This window comes from Uloborus diversus, chromosome 4 (genome assembly GCF_026930045.1).
Source record: "Uloborus diversus isolate 005 chromosome 4, Udiv.v.3.1, whole genome shotgun sequence".
Classification (NCBI taxonomy): Eukaryota; Metazoa; Arthropoda; class Arachnida; order Araneae; family Uloboridae; genus Uloborus; species Uloborus diversus.
The window spans coordinates 125567097-125590204 of NC_072734.1; the positions used below are offsets into that span (position 1 = coordinate 125567097).

Below are 23108 nucleotides of genomic sequence, written 5' to 3' on the forward strand. Positions count from 1 at the left end.
TTTTTTAATTATTCCAAATAAGATTCGACTACATTAAGTTCGTAATAAAAACCACACTTGACTTTCAAAATAGTACTGGAAAAAAAAGCGAAAGTTTTTTTCTCAATTTCTCCTGAAAAGTAGTACAGCTTGTTACAGCTTTTTTTTATTAATAAAAATCTCTTGTTCAAAAAATATGAAGCGTAATATTTTCCTTCACATTTTTTCAATGTTAAACATAAAATTTTTAAAAAAAGTGTAGACGTTCCTTCCTTGCACCGTGGTCTTCAATTTTACTGTACTTGAAAGTATTCTGGCGAAAAAATAAAATTCTAACTGCATGGAGAAATTAATTCAGAAGAATTAAAATATTCACTAGACCATTGGAAACTTAATTATTTTAAAACTTTAATTGATAACAAATTGACAGATTAAGATGCATACAAAGATATCATCACAGAAAATGTTTTGCCAAAAGCACCTTTGATAATATCTGGAAGGTATATATTTTAGCAGAAAAATGTAAGCATTCACAATTCTAGCTGCACAAAATTCTAGTTTCAAGCTCAAAAACGTAGAGAAGCTTAGCGTTTGAATTTAGGAAGTAAAAGCAAGGAAACAATTCAAGTAGCTTAAGCACTATAATCGTTTTATCGTTAAAAAATTTCTTTCAAATAAAGGGGGGGGGGGAGTATCTTTCTACATGTAATCACAAACTATCACATCCATACTAATAAAATTGATGAGTAAGAATGATTGAGGATTACTTTGCAACTTAAATACTATAGTATACTTACTTATACGGAGATTAAATATTAATAATTAAAACAAAAGACATTTTGTAAGGTTTCCATCAGCTATTTGGGATTGCTTCCTGTTAGAAACTATTTTGATTTAAAAAAAAAAGTCACGTTTTGAAAGTTGGGGATGGTGAAGTGCCAGAAAAGAGAATCCCGTAAATGGGCTATGGATCCGCGTCACTGTTCAAAATTATCTAAAAAATAGGACTCTAGTTGAAAACGCCAGGTTAAACATATTCTGCACAATATATGAAGCTTTTTGTAATATTTTTGTAAATACGATTAGAAGTGAGGTCCGTTGTATAGTACTTACATGTCAGAAAGTGTAAGGTGTAATTAAAAATAATAAAAGTTTTAATTTGCCTTAATATTTTTTCTGGTAAATGTTATAGGGTCATTCCATAGTGACTAACGTAACATTCGCAGCTGATTTTCAAACTCTTTTTACTTACACAGGGAGTTAAAATAAATGTGTTTTGGTTTAATATGCAGATTTAAAATGTACATAGTGACTATTTTTCATTTCTACCAAGAATTTGAAGCAAAATATGCGCTGGCAGGTGTTTTTTCATCAAAAAGGCATCGTGACTAACGTAACATTTTTGCAACCCTGAGAAACAACGCTTATGTTACGAGGCAAATTTTTCTGAAACTTACGCAGGCATTTAAAATTGGCCGATTTTTTGTAAGAGGTAAACAATTTATTTTTAAAAATGTACTACAGATTTGTTACAGATGAATCTTTTTTGGCCCTTAATGGTACTTTTACGAAAACCTGTGTGTGACTAACGTAACGTGACTAACGTAACCATCGAATAACAAGCAATGAATGCATATAAAAAACTTTTTATAATTTCTTGCTCTTATTTTACACTTTTTAGGAACCTTCTTCGTGTTGCATTATGGTTCTTTCATTTCCTTTTTTCTATATTAGTGTAAGAAATTAAATGGAAGGATTTAATTCAATTAACTCAACTTGAATATGTGAAGAAAAAAAAACAAAGAAAAAAAAATGCTTTTACAAACTGAATAACATCATTCTTGGGCTAATTAAATCCTAAATATCTCTTTTAAAAAACTAATTTTATGCAAATTGATAGTTTGACCGAATTCTAGTATTCTGCCGATATACAAGTTATTGCATAAGAAACTCCGTATTACTTTTCAATGGCATATTATTTTTTTAAGGTTTGCTGATTCATCGAACGAATAGTGTTGTGCATGCTTTTGAATTAAAATGTAATATTGAAAAAAAATATTCGAAAGTTTTTGCAGAATGCATTTTAATTCCAGATATCACCGCAAATGTTTGAATTTCTAAATGATCATTCTTGCATTTTCTGAAATATATGGCAGCAGCACTTATTGTCACTGTATCATGTAACATCTTCAAATGTTTTCCAACGAGCAGCCATTACTTCATTTTAATAATAGGTGGAGATGTATTTTCTAAAAAATAGAGACGTTCTCCTTTGTTAAGACTGTATTTCTATTAACTTAATTCTTAAGCTTGGATTCTTGTGTTGAATTCATTCAGCAGAGTACTCATTTTGCTTTACTCACCTTTTTTCTTGTTTAATAATTCTTTAAATTGGAAGTATCTTTGTAAAGACCTTTAAGAAAGTATTCTTCTAAGTAAACAGAATGTCTATGCAATGTAATTTTACCGGTATTTTTCACCCTTTATATTTTTAATCAATATAGAATGCCTACATATTCAAAATTATTCATGAAAATGTACATTAAATTAAATGAGTTTTAAATATTAGCAGTCATTTTTAAAATGTTACGTTATTCACATGCAAACTGTTACGTTAGTCACAGCTCAAATGTTATGTTAGTCACACTAATTATTTTATATCTACTAATACTGAAATAAATATTTTGCACTTTTTAAGTAAATATGACACAGATGTTAGAAAATAAAAAGTGCTGTTTGGTTCAATCATCTGGTTTAGTTTTTAAGCAGAAAATAGTACATTTTCGTGACTAACGTAACGTAAAATTTTCAGTGAAATATCCAAACTAATTAAAATACTTATCTTATAATGTATGCAAAAAGAACAGCCAATTTTATTGGGCCAACATCTAATCATTTAGAATATATATAGTTCTTTTAAAAATTTGCAAAAATTTTTACATTACACAAGAAAATGTAGACGCATGTTTTTTGCACATGCTAATCCTTTTCTACAACCGCGCACGTTCAGAGCCGGAAGAAAAACACCGAATGAAATTTTTGCAAACTGTTACTGGATTTATGTACTAGAAAGTATGCTGAATGAAATGATACGTCACAATTAAGGCTTTGTGTAAGAAAAATTTCTGAGGTTGAGGTTGACATTTCTATGGAATGACCCTATCTTTATATATTAATAGGCAAGTCGTTTTCTTTCGGTACCGGTTCCTCCTTTGTTTGTGAACCGATTTCCTTTATTCTTTTTTTGTTTGGTAGCTATTGCCGAATTTTAGTGTCATCAATAAAATTTTTTGAAATCGGACGCTAATTAAAGGAGATATTACTAAAAAAACGCATTTTCGTCCAAAATGGCTCTTTCTGCGCGAACGGATGGTCCTTTTTTTTAATTTGATATGGTTGGAAAGGTCTTTAAAAACACTTCTAACGAAAAAATTGTCAGGGCGCCCAAGGTCCAATAACCTAAATCCACTAGAAAAAAAGTTGCACGCGTTTTTTAGTTAGCGAAACTCAAAAATTTTAATTTTATCTCTTTTCCATTGTTGAAATTCATTGTTGGAAGTGTGAAACATTGAGTTTTAATTGGTTATACACGAAAAATGCATTTTAATGCTTCGAGCTTGGTATGGTTGGAAAGCTCGCGAAAAATGCTTTGAAACACGTTCTATCCGGTTTTACCGCGCGAAAACGCCAACCGGCTAGAAGCGCTAGAAAAAGCGCTAGAAGCAGTTAAAAGTTAGTAAAAATTCATTTTTATTTGCTTTTTCACGCGTGAAGAAATTGCTGGATAATATTGTGGTGTTGCCAATTCTCGCTTGAGCACAAAGAAATGAAATACTTGCATTTGTTTTTATTATTGAGGCCTTTTGGGAAACTACGGGCATTTAAAATATTTTCATTTTCATTATGTTTTAGCGATTTTAATATTTGTGAGGGATGACTTTCAGTTCCAGCTCCCAATAATACCTGCATTTGCTATCACCACAAATAGATCTCAAGGTGAAACTTTTGAAAAAATTGGCGTATTATTACGACGTCCAGTGCTTTCGCATGGACAATTACATGTTGCCGTGAGTAGAGTTCGTTTATTTGACTGTTGGAAATTTTATACTTAACGGCAAGATGATGCCTGCTTTTACAAAAAAATTGTTTGTACAGAGGTTTTAAGTATTAAGGGAGTTTTGCGGCATTATTTCATTCAGAACGACTTCTATAATTATGAAATTGGCGAACTTTATCTATTTTGGCACCAATGAAAAGACGAGAAATATCTTTCTTTAATATTCGTAAAAAAAAAGAGTACAGAAATGTCTATTTGCAAGGAACTGACTACGAATGAAGTCCCTCTTTAAGTTGGGGTTCACTAAATTGTAACCGTTCGTGACGAGGGGGAGGAAATAAATGACAAGAGGAACATACAATGGGCAGATTGGGACATCAAGATTTTTTTTTTGATAAGAACGTTTATAAAAAAAAACAGTGTGATATGTGGCAAAGGGAAGAGGGGTTATGGTGAAGTGTGAAACTTTTGGTGACAAAGGAAAGAGAGATCAAAAATTTTGAAAAGTGCATTTGTTAGTTTTCTCCTAAACCATAAACAAATCACAAACACGATTTTTATAAAAGAGTTACACTATTATTGCGACGTCCAGTGTTTTTGAATGGACAATTTCAATGCAGCAAGAAGGATTCGTTCATTTGACTGTTTGGAATTTAATAATTCTAACGGCAGAGGCCAAGGCAACTTACTCAATAATATTAAACTTATTAAAAGAAGCATTGTTCATGCAGAAGTTTTACGTATAATCTGAGTTTTGCAGGATCATTTCATTTGGGAAGATTTCGACAATTGTCAAATTGGCGAGCGCTCTTCATCTATTGGCGTCCAATTTTTGGCACCAATTGCAGCTAGAGAAATGTTTTTACTTTGCATACGAAAACAAAGAGTAGGGAAATGTATATTTGACTACGGTTGCCACAAAATAGGAGCTGTCCACGAATGAAGTCCCGGTTTAAGGTGGGGTTCACGAAATAGTAACAGTTAGTGACAAAGGAGAGGAAAGACATGACAAGAGGAGCATACAATGGGGTGAACGTGACAAGCCTTTTTTTTAATAGGAACGTTTATGAAAAACAGCGTGACACGTGACAAAAGGAAGAGGGGGTATAGTGAAGTGCAAAACATTGAGACAAAGGGGGGAGAGGGTCGAAAATGTTGAAAAGGATGACATCAGTTATGAACCGCGCTTAACCATAAACAAATCACGAAGTCGACCCTTTTTAAAAATTGTACTATTATTACGACGCCCAGTGTTTTTGAATGGACAGTTATTTATATGTTGACACGAGTAGAGTTCGTTCATTTGATACTTGGAAATTTATATTTCTAATGACGAAGAAGCAACTTACTCAAGAATAGTAGACGTTTTATAAGTAACATTGTTCACACAGATGTTTTACGTATAAATTGAGTTTTGATGCTTCATTTCATACGGAAAGATTTCGAAAATTGGATAGTTGTGAGTTTTATCCATTGGCGACAATTTTTTTGTTTCCAATTCCAGTGCGAAAAATGTTTTTCCTTTGCATACGTAAACAAAGCGTAGGGAAATATTTATTTGCCTAGGGTTAGCACAAAGCAACATGATATCCAAAAAAATTATTCAATCCAGCAATTTGTCGACCACACCAATTTCTCAATGGGGTTATTTCTTTAAATCAAAAGTACTACTTTTAGGCGCTGGAATAGATAAATAGATAGAATAAGAAAAAAAAAGCCTGAAAAAACTTTTATTTTCTCCACAGTTGTTTTTTTTAAATTTTTTTGAATGTCCGATTTTGGAAATAAGGCGTGGTCTTTACGACGTTATAAGTGATGTACTTTGGCGCGCGACTCCATTGCCGCGCTAAATATTGACGGTTTGCTCTCAACCGCGTTTTCGGGTTATGGTAATTTGCGCTGTGCGCTAATGGCATCAATGAGTGGCATTTTATCGCTTTTGATGCCAAAAAATTAATTTCAATCTGCGTACCGATTAAAATAGTTGTTAAAAATATTAATTTTTTTCATATTATTTAAAAAATGGGTAAAACCTTTGTTTTAAGCATCTTCTTTCAGTAAAAAATACTTTGAAAATTTCGGAAACGACCCCATTACCGAAATATCCCCTTTCATCCATTTGTTTTGAGATTAACAGATAAAAAGCAAAATTGGAATAAATTATTACTGCGGTATTGTGTGTCCGTATAAAAATTGTATGTTTTCAGATATGCAGTAAACATGAGTACTAGTAGAAATAAAAATGTTGGAAATAGTTAAATTCATACAAGTTTTCTCAAATATTCATTTATGAATATGGTCGAATTTCGACCACTGGGCGAACACTAGTACCCATTATTAGACATAACCAACCTAAAAACAGATTGAAATTTCAAGCTTGGTTTGTCCCATTGATGACACGTCTGAAGTCTAGTTATAAAGCTCATTCCTACAACAGAATACATCCGTGATTTCAGAAACACCCGTGCATAGATGCAGTTCGTAAAATACATTAACTTTTAAGCTAACTTCTAAGCAAGTCTAAACTCAAAGTACTATAGGGTCTGTCGGGGTAATTTGGGTATAAAAATGACCTACTTTGAACTTTCCACTCCTGTAATAAATTTATCTATACATACTTCATTCTTTTTCTTGTTTCAGCTTAGTATTATGACTTTCCAGAATAGTTTTCTACAAACTACATGTTAGTAGACCTATTTGCATAGAAATGGCAAACATAAGTTTCACTATACTCAAATTACCCCATGGCTGGGAGAATTTGGGTATAGTAATGGTTAAAGAGCAAAGCATTGTTTCAATAACAATCTAACTGAATGTTTTCAAACCTAAGTTGAATGTAGGTGCAACATAAATAATGGGATAGTATGAAACTAATTTTTTTAGGTATTAAGATGGATTTTAGACTGAAAATAGCTCAATATGACAAGCGTTAATGAACGAGAAGTAGTTTTTTGTAACAGAACATTTAAACAAACTTTGATAACCTTTAAATGCATTTTTTGCATATATTACCTTGGGTAGTGAGGATGCACATATGTGTCTATGTTTGTAGTCCAATAAAATTATTATTTGTCCTTCTGATTAGTAAAATGTAATGTATACCCAAACTACCCCATGTCTTAAAATCATTAAATACATTAAAAACTAATTATGTTAAATTTTTCAATTCAATTCCAAATTAAAGTAAACATATGTCTACATACCTAAACTTGAAAAATATAGAGTCACTGGTTAATTAGCCAGCACTATTTGGAAGTAGTTCGTTTGCAATGCATCCACATCTCCGAAAAGTTCAATTTATTTTTTATCAATTTCAAAAAGAGTGCTGGCAGCATTTTTTCAGCATATATTCATACGTAAGGATGATGTTTATAACTGTGAATTTTTGTAAGTGTATCAAATGAATAGTTTTCATTTTGTTCAGTGTAATATAACTTATACCCAAATTCCCCCGACTACCCAAATTACCCCAACAAACCCTACAACAGTTAGCAAGTAAAGCGCAAAGATTGATAAAAACAAAATTTTAAAAATTGTTATCGTAGAGTTCCGTTAAACATACTGTTTAAATAGCTGAAGTTCGAAATTAATCTGACTCGAGAAATATCACTTTATAACAATATTTTTATCAGAAAAAAAATTAAATAAAGAAATGAAATACCGAATAATATTATCCAGAGATTACAGAGAGAAAGAAAAAGATTTAAAAAACCCTTTTCCCTTTTTTTTTAGTGAAACGAATAGCGAAATCTTTTATTTTGCGGCTCATTTGTTCAAGTTAATGAGAATGAAAAAGGAAGATATATGTGGCAGAAAGTGGATAGGTAAAATTTTTGTTAGCTCTTTAAAAGAAAAGAAACTTTTAAAAACTATCTTCTATTCAAAGATTTAATGACGAAACAAAGGGTTTTTTCTTCGCATATAATCAAAAGCGGCCCGTTAAAATTTCGGAATTAATAATGAATTTCACTGTCTTTCAATTTAGAATATCCAGAAGATTCTAAAGAGCTGAGGGGAAAAAATGAAAAATTTTATTTGACAGTAAAAAAGGAATATTGACATGTATTCTCAAACGTGCCAACTTTTTAAATGTTTTAATACAGCAGTACCGACTGATTCGTAAAGAAAAGAACCAAAATTGACGCCAAACATAACTTTTGAATAAAAAAAAAAAAGTATGTATAGGGTAGACCGCGGCAACAATTTTTATGCTTTAACTTAGGAAATTTTATTACATTACAGTTTTATGAAGCAGTTAATGAAGTCAAAATTGGTATATTCAGCTGTCGCTCAGCTTGTTTGTTCAACCGTTAAAAACCCTTTTTTAAGTCCAAGTTGGTTGCGTAAACTTGCCCCGGATACGGGACACGTTTACGCATATTTATTTCGACACCTAACGTGGTTCTGTTAGGGTTTTGAGCACAATGTCTTACTATCGCTAAAATATAGCAAATGTATTGCAGATTGAATAGTGTATAAAGTTGAAGCTGAAGGGACATGAAGACAGCACTATATGATTGTAAGCTATAAGATACAAATGTGTAACTAAATTTAAAATTAAATGGTAAAAAGTGTCAGGGCACGTTTAAATAAGACACAGTAAGTACGATCGGAAAGGTGCTCCGACGTTCAACGCGTAAACCGTGCCCCGCCGCCGCCGCCAAAATTGATTAATTTTAACGTGCAAAAAAAAAAAAAAATTAATAACATTTCAGTTCATACAAATACAATTCTCAAAAAAGGATAAAATTCTGCACATTTTTATGCATTAGTTTTTTCTTAACTAAGAATTATTTATTCATAATAAGCTTCAAAACGTTCAACACAAAACTCAACTTGGTAGAAAGCAGATTATTCTTTCTGCAGGCTGGACCGAAGCTCGGATAAGGCTCAAAAATTTTGTGAGAATATTTGCTAGGGAGTAGGTTTAATCGCTTATGACTGTGTTGGTTCTCGAGTTATAATTCATTTTGAAAAAAGGACACTGCGTAAACGTGCCCCGGTCTACACCTAAACATGAAAAAAATGAAGTAAACATTTATGCTTTTAAAATTTACACTGAGCTCAAAATATTTTTTTTGGAAATTCAAAAAATATTTCATTTTGCTTAACTTATTAGTTTATCGATTATTAACTAGGGGAATCTGCGACAAAGTGAAATACTTAAGATAAATAACCTTTTACAAAATGAGTAAATTTGAAATCTCTTTTGAAAACCGCAGTACAAAAAGAAAGTAATACAACATGCGTTGAAACATTTTTTTTTTGGCAGTAAATTTCTACCTTCCTTAAAAGTGAAAATTTTTCATCCTTTTTCCATGGAACAAAGTAAATAGTAAAATATTTTTCTAATGAAATATTTTGTATTTGATTACTGAAAATATAGTTGATCGAATGAAAGAGTACATGAAAAAATAAATGAAGGGTATCGAAACAATAAACGAATAAATAAATTAATTAATTAATATGCGAGAAAAAGAAAATAAGTAAACAAAACAGCGAATGAATAAGCGTAAATAAGTAAATAAAGGAATAAATAAGTAAATTATAAAAGGGAGAAATGTAAATGGATTAATTAATAACTGAATATGTTGGTGATTTCATCAATGATTGATGAAGAAAAAAAATGAACTACTTTGCCCAATGTACTTTTCTACGCATGCACTTACCTAATTTTGCAAAATATTTCATGTGAAAATGCTTATTATTAAAGAAATGAATAGTGCACTGAATATTAATAAAACTCAATCAATATTCAGAATATAAATAACAAGACATTTATCCTTTTATTTTAACAAAATTAATTTGTATCTTTCAAAAAAATATTACAACATGTGTGAGTATCTATTTTTGAAAATTTATATTCATTTTGAACTGATACTCATATTATCATGTACTTTGATCTTCAGAGCTAACTTTTTCCTGACTGAAAAAGCATACATGTGTTAAAATCGGTGGTGCTAAAAAAAGAATAAAATTCCACCATTTCACTTTGCCCAACAATACCCTATGTCACCAAAGACACTAAAATTAGTGCAATTGTTTTTTCACGTACTGATAAAGATCCTAGAAACACTTAAGATTTTGAATCAAAATCATAAAAGCAAATATGGAGAGACATACGAGACAAAGAAAAACATCTTGGTCCTCTAGAAAATACAAACCAATCCTTATACTGTACAAAATAACATCTACTCTACTTAGTTAAAACAAGATGCTGTAAATACACAGTTTTCATTAAACTATTACTGATCACGTCAGAGCAGGTTATGGGGGAAGGGCACAAGGTTTTATTTATATTGACACCGAGGAATTATCAGTTACATTTCATTCATAACTTATGACTTACTGAATTGTTGCAGGAACTTTGTCTCATTTCAATTTTCTCCAGTGAATACTGGGCAGTACTTTGTCTCATTATCAAATTAAATATTCACTGTAATCCTCGTAAAAGTACTGCATTTTTCGAACAGTTAGCCTTTATATTGAATGATTCCAAATACGGCGTTTAATAATTGACCACATTTTTGAGCAAAAGACTTACTATAGCAGCGCTCGTCCCTGGTAAATTGTGTGTGCAATAACTTGTGTAAAATATAATTTATTTATACATTAAAAAAATGCTTAACAAAAGCACTAGCAAGCGTCTCAGAATTTGAAATGGTAGCAAGTACGTTTTTAGAAAGAAAGAAGGACGTAACATGAAAATTCTTCATACGTGAACTGGACAAACATTCAAGGCAAATTAATAAATACGATTTCCTGTTGCAACTAATAAAAAAGAAAAATGCTCAGAAATTAGTGCAAAAATATGATGAAAATTTAAAATTAAGCAACGTAAATGAAGCGAAAATTGCCAAAACATTCATTATAAACTTGTTTCAAGGTTACGTCGGGGCAAAAGTGCTCAACACACAACAGAAATGCAATAAGAGAACACCATCCTCTTCGTTTTTCCTTATGTTGTCTGTTGAGCTTTTTTGAACTGATAGATAAACTCAATTGAAGCAGTGAGAAGCAAAGGGATGTAAGTGGCAAAATTAAAAATTTGGAGATAACCAGTACAAATGGTAGGCTAACCTCTCTTCTGTCTTGGGACAGAAGATAGTACTAGTATTCCTAGTAGGTACTGTTATTTAGCATGATTTAAAAAAACTTTTTATTGAAAGCCTACCTAAAGCCTCATCTTTAAACGCGTTTTACTCAAAACTTGAAAATGTCCACTTACACCCCTTTGCTTCTCACTGCCTCAGTTGTAGTTTTGAAATAACTACCGTCAACTGGAGTAAACTTGTCTTTTTTAGGGGGGTTAACAGTGGCCCAACAATAACCACAGTGAAACCTGTGTGAATTGACCACCTAGGGTGCAGTACTTCAGTGGTCAACTTAAACAGGTAGTCAACTTATAGTGGTTGATCTATATGATAAGGGCTAATTCAGTGTCTGACAAAAGTAGTCCATTTGACAGATGATCAACTTACAAGGGTGGTCAACTTTACAGGTTTTACTGAACCAGTAACGATTGTTAAGCCAACCCAGTGCTGAATTCACTAGGTCCTTGAAACATGTAAGCGACAAACACTCTTCTATGTCTAATACAGTCTATAGACCATCTCTTTTCGTTTGTTGGGCCGAGGTTACCAGCAAAGGTCAAAGGTACCACAGTTGACGGTATGAGCGGAATTTTCTTGACAATCAGTGCTTTATTTAAGTTATTCTTTAATTTTAATCATGCAAACACTTTAACTTGTTCCAAAGTGTTAAAAGAAGTTACAGTGGTTAACGCTTTTTTTTTCTTTTCAGACAAGGCCACCGTCGTTTTTTGCTCTGGCTCCGGCGCATCCGGCGGCGTCGGCGCCAGGAGGGCCTCACGCTGCGCCGGACGCGCCGGTCCTCTTCCTCGACGAGCGGCGCGCGCAGGCGCCGGTCCTCCTCGCTGGACGCCGGGACGCAGCCGCGCAAGGCCTCTTCTTCGACGCACGTGCACCCCCTGCCCGAAAGGGCGGCCCTGCGTGTGCCCCAGGGCGTCGGGGAGGGGCGCAGGGGGCAGGCCCCCTGCGCCAGCCCCGAAATATCGGACGTGGACTTGTTGGGATCCCCCAGGAGGCCCGGGGTGCCCTCTTGCAGCGGAAGCGATTTCATCTTTTCCACCGATTCATCAGGTGAGTAAAGTATTGGGGAAAACTCAGTACTTCTCTTGATTCATAAGAGTGCTCCTCAGCGTTGTTGGTCGTCAGAATTATAGAATTCGTAGGATATGAGAGGAAGAAGTAAGCCACCGGTGAATCAGGACTTCCATAATACTGTTACAAATCCTGTAAATAGTAATTATTGTAGTAACGTAACCTGTAAATAGTTTCCCGTAATGAATATACAACCCCTATACATATGGCTAAAGTATACAACCCCCCTATTTCTTTTTTGTTCATTGATAAAGTTTGATAACGGTCTACTATTTTCCAGAAGCGTTTGGAATATTTGAGAGATTTCTTTTAGGTGTGTATATAAGCCGTTAGCGATGGATAAAAAGTTTAGTTTCGATTGAGATTTCGAACTGAGAGCGTATTTGCTCTGTTTATAGCGAGGCATTTCGCTGTGTTGTTTTCGTATTTGGAAGTAAATACGTGTGTAACCGTTAAGTTTACGGTGTGGAGTGATATTTGCTTAACTGCTGATGATTAATTTAGCAGTTGTTAACGATTTCTCCTGTACATAGTGTATATAAAGCTCCTGAGTTTTTATCAAGAACTGTGTCTTCATTTCAAGAAAGTGGAAGTCGCACCAAATACGTTTATTAGCAGGGAGTTTTGCGTGAGTTCTGAACTAAAATTTATTTCTTATTTTGAGCAAACAACGATGCTTCAAGCGATGCTTTCAACAATGCTAAATTACCTTTAAAAAAATCAAGCGGCCTCCACCGCCTGATTACAGTGACCCTTGCTATTCGTGTTTTCAGTCAGTTTTAACGTGTACCAATGCTGAGGTGCACAAATTCACAATGCTCAGTTTTGCTGTACAGTGAGGCTCTGATAAGTTGGGCAATAACCTTGGCAATGTTTACCTGTTTTTGGATAGTCATTGAAAAAAGGAGGCGTTATTGGAGCGGAATTGAGTTGGAATACTTTTGCAAAGCTACTACGAAAGTAAATCAATTCAATTCGCGTAAGTTATCTTTCTCTATTACTCTAAAAAGAAGTTGTAATTGTCAAGGTCAAGATTCAACTTCTCAAAGCCGCACTGTACTTGAAGTGTGCCAAAAAAAAATTATTTTTTTTTTTGCTTATTTTGATGTTGAGTAGAGGAGAAAAGGTGCCATTAGTAGACAAAAATTGACATAAAAATTGGATTTTTTTTCTTTTTTGACAATTTTTTCAACTGCTTTGCGCTGAAGTTTCGACCAAATGCCGCTTTTTGATAATTTTTGCAAAATTTATAGAAAAAGTATTTTTATGTTTTCAATGATGAGTAGAGCGGAAAAAGTGCCTTAATTCCCTTAAAAAATTTGAGGCGTGTGATCTAGTTTTTCCTTTGCCGCAAAAAGATAGAAATTTTGGCAATTTTCTGTTTTTTTAACGTTAATTTTCTCAAACCATTAAAGCTCTGTTTTATCGGTACTTATTTGAAATAATTATGTAGTTTATTACATAGATTAACTGCTTATAATGATTATAAGTCTTAAAATTTGAAACAAGCTATTAGAAAACTTTGTGCAACTCCCTGTTTGCTTTAAGCTCAAAACCACAGGTAAACACCCAGAACTCATTCCTAACCACTGGTAGATCTTTTAAAGTAAGAACAAAATAACTAATTCTACTTTACTAATAATAAAGCTGAAAGTCTCTCTGTCTGGATCTCTCTCTGTCTGGATCTCTCTCTGTATGGATCTCTCTCTGTCTGTCTGTCAGGATCTCTGTGACGAGCATAGCGCCTAGACCGTTCTGCCGATTTTCATGAAACTCGGCACAGAATTACTTTGTAGCATGAGGTGTGCACCTCGAAGTGATTTTTCGAAAATTCAATTTTGTTCTTTTTCTATTCCAATTTTAAGAACATTTTACAGAGCAAAGTTATCATAAGATGGACGAGTAAATTATCAAGTTATCATAACGTGGAACCGTAACATGGGCAAGTCAATGGGCGAGAAATTCATCATACATTATTTGTAAATATACAGGCTAACCAAAAGACCTTTTAATCTTCTACTACGGGAAAAGCCGTGCGGGTGTCACTAGTAAAAAATATAGTTCTTGTGAAACTTCACTCTCGTAAGAACAGGAAGCTGAAATGCGAAAATTCAAATTCGAAAAAGGCTTTAATCGCCTAGAACAGTGCAGATAAAACACTCTGGAGCGTGGGCAGAAATTTTCTGTACTTGTGGAGTACTTTGTGGATTTCTGGGCTGTTTTACCTTGCTGCAAAAATTTCTAACAACATACTGAAAATTTTGAAATTTATAAGCAACTAGCAGTTCATTTAAAACGCATCAAGAATCTAAAATTGCATCATACGTGACAGACTATATAATTATTTCAGATAAATCTGGTGAAATTAATATTTTAACGTTTTGATAAGATGTATTAAAAACGTTAAGAAAACAGGAAATTGCCAAAACGTTTGTTGAAAAGTAAGAAATTAAGTAATACACTTTCATTTATTTTGTGAGTTCAGGGCCACCAATGGCATCTTTTCTGCACTATCCATTATCTAAAACAAAAGAATATTTCTTTCTTAAACAAATTTTACCAAAAACATCAAAAACAATATTCGGTCGAAACTTCAACGCAACTCCGGCAGATCTAGTAATTAACGAATAAATACCTTTGTGCTGAAAATTCAAAAAATCAGTAATCCAACGTCAGAAAGCACAAATATTGCAAAATATTGCAGACACGTGTTTCGGTGTTACAAGGAACACCTTTTTCAATGCAAAGAAATGTGAGCTTCTGGATGAAAATTCATCCGAGAAAAGCCTTTTCTCGGATGAAAGTAAGCTAGAAAAAAAGTTTTTTTTTTCGTTCCACCCTACTATGAATGTCCCTTCTGTATTTAAAGCCCTCAGTATTTGAATTTTCCAACGGTTTCTGAGCACAGTTTTCGTGATTTTCAGTTCCAACGCTGGCACAAGAGCAGCCCTGTTCCACGTCTCCCCGGGTTTCCATCTCCCACGAGGGCCGGCGGCGGGTGTCGAGCGGGGCGGGGCGATCTCGGCTCACGTGCGCCCAGCTCCTCGCCCTCAGCGGAACTCAGGGCGCCGCCCTGGCGGCGAGCTGCGCCAGCAACTTTGCAGTGCACAGGTTCTGCTCCGGAATTGGAAAAGGTGAGTGCGCTTCTTGAACTGTAACAGACTCTAAGAAGGGGCAAACGTAACTTGGCAGCAGGGCCTGATTACCGCACAGGCCGGCTAGGCCTGGGCCTGCGCACCCATCTTGCAAAGGGCCCCAAATTACTAAAAACATTCTGCATAGCATTAGAAATATACTAAACATAATAGAGTGGCCGCCGCTTATGCGAATCACGTTTGTGCTAAACAATTCTGATTCCATAAAGCTTCTGATTCAACAAAGCGGCGAGTTCAGTAAAGTGGGATTTTGCTCTGTTTTTGAAGATTCGATTCATGAAACCGGTTGATTCAATTAACCACTGATTCAATGAACCGACGCCCACTGTATGTTTTTTAAATAATAATAAAAAATAATGACTTGTTAATTGGGGGAAAAAAAATTCTTGGAGGACAGCTTTTATTCATTCAGTCAGTTGCGAGTTTATCGTGTCATAATTATGAGGGACTCTGAAGGAGATTCATAAGCGCAAGTGATAAATCATTTACATAGTTCTGTGATAGACAAAGAGGCCCCCAACTATACGCCACGACGGGCTCCAAACCGGTAAATCAGTCACTGCATTTTGCTATAGAGTCTTCAGAGGGCCTCCAAATTATTGTGGACCTAGTACCTCACTTTTAGTTAGTCGGGCCCTGCTTGGTATCATATAGAAAAGGCTGCGCAGATCCTAATCACAATATTACAACAATGAAAGGTTACGTTTGGCCCATCTACATACCATCAAAAATAAATAAGAGATATGCTTCTGGTTAATAGAAATATTGGATATGAACTTAATTTTTTTTCTTTACTGTCATGTGTAATCGGTATTTAAATCGTTGATTACCAAGCGACTTGGTGAGAAAATTCTGTCAAACCCCCCACTGCTATACTGAGCACATTTTTGCTATTCTTCTCGGGGTAGATTCGCATATAACAACATCGCCAGATTCCCAAAAATACTGCGACAAAAAATTTGTTAATTGGATTAGTCTCTCAAAAGAAATTGGGTCGGGGGGGGGGGCAGAAAGACTTTTCTCCTCACCACCACGCCTCTTAGCTTTTAATCTTAGGTTAGTGCAATAAGACTAGCACACATATCAACATCTCAAAACCTTGTTATACATATAAATTGTTTTCATTACTTTTATGCAAAGATCTAATTTATTTTTGTTTTTTTTACTTTTGAGGCGTTTATAATACATTATGCCTTCTGTCATGGGAAAGCTTAAAAAAGAAATATACTCGTAAAATTAAAATAATAATTATAATAATAATAATTTTAAAATTCGTATAATTTTAATAGCCTTTCTTCTACGAAGAAACTCGTACAGAATAAAACACAAAAAAAAGTTTAAACTGCGCCACTTTACCCACAAAACCAAATTCTCTGTACCTTTCTCAAAAATTCGATTTCTATAGGCTATGGGAAATCTTTTAAACCCGTAAACGACAAATTAATGAAAAGTAAATAATTAGAAATAAATAAACTATCAACACATGGAAAGGACGACGTTTTCTTAAGTAAATAATGCAATCAAATATAAAAATAGCCCCATTCACCGTTTTTCTTTTTCTGATAGAACGGATGAAAGACGGACATTTGTCAACGCTGTCATTGAGCTCTTTGGCAACTCTCTCCATTTCAATGCCGCATGGTGCGATCGGCAGAGTAAGAGAAATGAACAAAATGCTTTCGTAGCTCAAGCTCTGGCTCTTTTTGCTTCCTTTTGTTGTCCCTTTTTTGTCGAACATGATGGTCTTTTAATGGCTCATAAAAGGTGATGATGTTTTCTAACCGATAGTCCCTCTGTCGTGTTATTGCAGATTAAAAGTTCGTAATGGGAGTTTCATGTTTCCTTTATTGATGAAAAAAAAAAGAAAAAACTTTTTTTTTCCTTCTGTGTATAGTGCATATTTCGTCTTATTTAAATTTTATGTTTTCCTTCCGAAAAAGCCGGCGTACTTTGTATTCTATTTGTCTACAAATTAGAGTTACTAAATATGCAGCGTGGTTGTAGTTGAAAGAAGTATAGGAATATTTCGGAAAAAGGTATGGTTTTTCGAAAAAGTAGCACGTTGTATAAAAGAGAAGTGGAATGTTGACTCAATAGACTGTTCTTTTTTCAAATTTTGCATCAGTCAATAAGTTTGAAACGTGACATCAGAATTAAGTTTCATTTTGAACATTCAGAAATGTGCTACATTCTAAACAATACGTTCATACAACAGAACATTTTCTATAGTTGGGGCAATCCTAATCTGCCAGAATTGGAAAGGCTACGGAGATCCTAATCACAGCTTTACGACGGTACTTGGTTAGGTTTGTCCCAACAACTTTAGAGCAAGGCTTCACTTACACCTTTAGAGCAAAAGTCAAAATGGTGTGAGCAAGTTCAATCATTGACTAATCAAAAGCTTGGGCAAAGAGCTCAAGTCACGTTACTCAACAAAGACAAATGGTTGACACATTTTCCGGGAAACTAGTAAATGAAACCTAATTTTTTTCAATTCTTTTCTTTAAAATCTATTATGTGACTTATGATCTTTTCGTCACGAATGAAAATGGTTTTTATCTAATCCTCTATTTGATAAAATCAACTCATATGTTTAGGACCATGCAAATATATATATATATATATATAAAGATTTTTTAACTCAAAATTGCTATACTCAGGAGTGTTTTCATATACGCCGTATACTCTCAAACATTTTTTAGACATTATGTGTACACTATATGGCTATAAGTGTTGGGACACTTTCAAAAATTCACATTTTTACGGATTTCTCGAGAAATAAGACTAATTGCTGTGTAATTTTTTTTCACATAAAAAGTATACTCCAGCTGTCATTCTCCAATAAAAATTAAGTCTACTATTCATTTAGGGGATCAGCCACAAATTGTAGAAACAAAAAAATGTTTTTGATCATTTTTCATTGTAAATAGCTAGGAATAAGCTATAAAATTCAAACATAAGTTAAAAACCTATCTAGAATTTATTTTCATATTTTCGTTAAAGTATCTCTTTCACCCACGGAGATATAAGCATTTTTTTCAAAAATGCAATTTTTTTTTAAAGGTTTTCGGCTGATATCACGCAGAGTTTTCGGTCAAACATACTTAGCTTTCAGAATATTTGACAGCATATTAGAAAAACATAATTTAAAAAAAAATGAAGTTAAAATATTGAAAATTTAATGAAATATGAACATTTGAAGCAATTAATTTTTCACTACGCATGCGCGAAAGATAGCAATTTATAACTTTCATAATTCAAAGTTAGATATATCCTATAACTGATAAAAAAAATTCCACCTCCATATCTTTAAAATTTAAAAAAATTATCAGCGATCTAATAAGCAGAATTTCTATAATTCTTGGATAAGCGACGAATAATAAGGGGTCGTTCGCAAACTTTCCTGTAACCGTTGCAGAGTGATTCTTGATAAGAACGGATTACTTGCGAACGATCCCTCATTCGTCGTCTAGCTGAGAAACATTAAAATTCGGTTCATTCGATCGCTGATAACCTTTTTACATTTTAAAGATATCAAGATGGCATTTTTATGAGTTGTAGGATATATCTGGGTTTCTGATTATGAAGGTTATAAATTTATATCTTTTGCGCATGTGCAGTGAAAAATTAACTGTTCTAAACGTTCATATTTCATTAAATTTTCAACATTTCAACTTTAAATTTTAATTTTATGTTTCTCTAATGTGCTTTCAAATGTTTTGAAAGTTTAGTAACGTCTGACGGAAAACTCTGTCTGATGTGAGCTGAAAACTTTCAAAAAAAATTTTGCATTTTTGAAAGAATAGCGTGGGTATAATTTCCGTGGGTATAAGAGGAACTTTCATGAAAATATAAAAATAATTTCTAGATAAGTTTTTAACTTGTTTCAGAAATTTACAATGAAAAATGATCAAAAACCTTTTTTTGTTTCCTCAATTTGTGGCTGGTCCTCTAAATGAATAGTAGACTTATTTTATTGGGAAATGGCAGCTGAAGTATACCTTCTAAGTGAAAAAAAATTACAGAGCAATTGGTCTTTTATTTCTCGAGAAATCCGTAAAAATGTGAATTTTTAAAAGTGTCCCAATATTTTTGGTCATATAGTGTATGATTGCATGCACACATTATGCATAGTGGATTACTGGGGGTATGCCCTCAAAAAAATTGATGGGAACATCACTAACTATACTAATACAAAATTAAACCTGCATTTACCTTCGGTTTGTTTGTTGAGCAATCACGATTGCTTATTGTTCTCATTTGACCGTTTTTGGTGTCCGTGCCTTTTTCAACTTGGATCAGAAGCCTTTGCAGCACCACCGCCCACCGTCCTCTTCTGGCGGCGCGGCTGTTCCGGTTTTGAGCTATCCGCTTCTCCTGGTCGGAGGCGTCCATGTCCTACACACACGCACGTTCACACACATACACACACACACACACGGCTTCACACACATACACACAGGTCTACGCATACACACAAGCCTACACACTTACACACACAACTATGCCCACGTAACAGCCCAGGAAGAGAGGCAGGCTTGAGGGGGACAGGAGCCATTTCTAGAAACAATAACTCCAATGAGTAGGGTCCTGTCTCAGTTCGTGATTGCGAAAAACATAATTTGAATTCAAAATTTCAGAATTCAAATTAATTTTCTTTTTTTTCCATTTCATGATTATTTACAGATTTTTTTAAATAATTTTCGACATATTTTAAACTTTTAAATGCTGATTCATAGTTTCACGAATCTGAAACAACGAAAAATGCATTGCTTTCACCTGTCGTTGCTTGGACCGAATGTGTGTATTTTCTATCACAATGAGGAGTTCCATTCTAGCACAATATAAAAACGTCGGTGCTCTCCCGCAAGGATTTAGTTCAAAGTCGAAATTTTTCACCAGGGAATAAGTGTACCTTTATAAAAATGATTGATAGTCATGAATTTTAAGTCTTGCTTTTCTTCTAAATCTTTTCTTCAAATCATTAAAATTAAGGTTATCTTTACTAATAATAAAGTTGAAAGTCTCTCTGTCTGTCTGGATATCTGTGACGCACATAGCAGCTAGACCGTTGGGTTGTTATGAAATTTGGCACAAAATTATTTTGTAGCATGGGAGTGTGCACTTCGAAGCAATTTTTCGAAAATTCGATTTTGTTCATCTTCTATTCCAATTTCAAGAACATTTTCCCGAGCAAAATTATCATAAGATGGACGAGTAAATTACCAAGTTATCATAACGTGGGAACTGCAACATGGGCAAGCCAATTGGCGAGAAATTCATCATACAGTATTTGCAAATATACAGGCGAACCAAAAGACCTTTTAATTTTTCTACTACGGGCAAAGTCTTGCGGGTACCACTAGTTTGTAATAACTGAACATAGTTTTGTATCTAGAAATATACTACAAGAAGCGGTCTTTTAGGAATTTCAGATAATTAAATACGTTTCTATTGTAACTCTAACATCTCTTGTTTCTATTGTAATCATTTCAGTAAACTCCAGCTACTACAACTATAAAACTGCGGATTGCATGTAACCCTTTTTAGGGTCAAACGTTGGTAGCAACCGCGAAACCCACCTAAGGGTGCCAATTTGGTTCCCAATGGTAGCTAAAGGCCGAAAATGGTACCCTTAAGGGTATCATAGGGAGTCGAAATGGGAACCTTATGGGGGTGTTACAAGCGTTTCACTTTAAATGGTGCCACAGCCAGCAGTTTTAACAGTGTACAGCCACTGCTAATGCTATTATTATTACTATTATTACTATCTGTGTAATTAAAATTGTCTTGCATCTGTCTACAGAAATAGGAAAAAGTTATTAATGAAATAGAAAGGCCTTTCTCGTAGTCTCAACATTGACGAGCATTGGAGCTGGATAACTTCATTCATGGTAAAGTGTATTAATAGCGCTAGACACCTGATAAATAATTTATTTTGACATAAACGTCTGTTGATGATTAAAATCAGTAACAAATAACTTTTAAATTACGAAAAATAATTTTTATACCTGGCAACAATTGAAAAGGAAAAAAACAAGGGAGATTTTTAAATAAATATCTTAAATTTTAATATCGATTTTTTTATTTATTTATTTATTTATTTTTTTAATGTAAAAAGAACGTAATGAGTTTTTAGCAAAAACAAATTTAAGTTTTCATCGAAACCCAGTTAAAATTAGTTTACTGTGTAAATTCTTATTTTTTTTTTTTTTTTGCATATTTTGGTTTTTTCCAATTTCCAACAATTTCCAAATTGGCAAAAAAGTGCTTGAATTTAATATAATTTCTGTTAAAAAAACATAATAGTTGCCATACATGTGGGAAAGTAGGCTCGTTTAGCTCTAGACAGACTTCACGGTTTGCTTTGCTTAAAGCGTGCTAAAAAGAGCTATCGGATCAACTGTTTCAGGAAATAATCTTTGCTCTTCAACCAATACTTACATAAATGACACCGAAACTGTTTTAAAAACAAGTAACGGTTTGTTCTTAACATTGAAACGCAAACAGTGTACATGTAAAAGCGAAAACTGACGTAAAAATCAGAACAGCAAATACGTGTTGTAATAATTATTTTAAAGCTTTTACGCAATACTTTCAACAACCGTAATCCCCATCATAATTTTTAATAACTTTGTCAGAAGCGTTGAAACAGAGAAAAAAGAAAGCTCTTGCTCTTGGTTAATTAACTCAAGTAACAGATTCTATTTCACGATTAAATAATGAACTGAATATATGCTGATGCCCATAATCCCGGATGACATAACTTTTAAATAAGCTGGGCTGATGTAAATTGATTCTTTTATTCGCGTGCGTAGAACTTAATGCAGTTTATTGAAGGGTTTTCTCCGGAAATTTTTCCTGAAATTTATCACCTCTTTCATAGACACCAGTGGAGCATTAATTCCCAATCAGTAGCGACAAGAAACAAGAGAGCGTTTCTTAAGATAGCTTTGGAAAATGGATACATCCCGATACATACTTTAAATGTGTCCTAACATTGGTTGATTAAAAAGTAAATATTTTATTTCGCTTCGAGCTATTTTATCTCAGCTCTTATAAATATAATTTCATGCTTCGTTTTTTGATCTGCAGTCACTCTTTTTTGTACCGTATGTTGTATCAACATGTTTTTATTTATCTTTTTTTCTAAATGATTTTTTCTGATTTTTACGAGTTTGGTTCTGTTATAATAAAGGTCTGGTATGGGAAAAAAATAACTTCAACCGTTTATAAAGTGTTGTGTTTTCAATAACATCAATTGTGGTGTTCACTTGTTCACAATTATGAGTTATCCTCTGGCTTAAAGTAACTCACCATTTGCAGAGAAAACATTTGACATTACTGTGTGTACGTGTGCTATTTATTTTCTCTGGAAATAAACGGTAATATAACTCGAGTCTTCGCAAAAACAACCCGTCATATTTAAAGGTATTTTGGCTCCATCCTCACAAGCGCGAACCACGGATAACAACTCACGAGCTACTCATGGATCACAACTCAAGTGCTACTCTCGAATCACAGCTAACCATTTACTCTCGGATCAACCCAAAATTGTCAGTAACTCTCGGATCAACCCAAAATTGTCAGTAACAGTGTAGAGACTTGCACTCATAGTAGCCACTCATCGACTTGAGAAAAAGGCACTACCTAGGCTCTCCTTTCCTCCCATTTGCGTACAAACTCAGTTAATCTTTTTATACTGAGAGGGCTATTTTTTTCAATGTCCGATAG

The 23108-nt window shown here is 33.8% G+C and overlaps 1 protein-coding gene across 1 annotated transcript in view; it reads left to right on the forward strand.

The window, feature by feature from the left end:
* LOC129220822 (voltage-dependent T-type calcium channel subunit alpha-1G-like) overlaps nt 1-23108 on the forward strand; it is a 188240-nt gene that overhangs the window by 69282 nt on the left and 95850 nt on the right. The window contains exons 7-8 of the mRNA XM_054855252.1: nt 11840-12198; nt 15144-15353. Of these exons, the coding sequence (XP_054711227.1) occupies nt 11840-12198; nt 15144-15353 (569 nt within the window). The remainder of the gene's footprint in view (nt 1-11839; nt 12199-15143; nt 15354-23108) is intronic.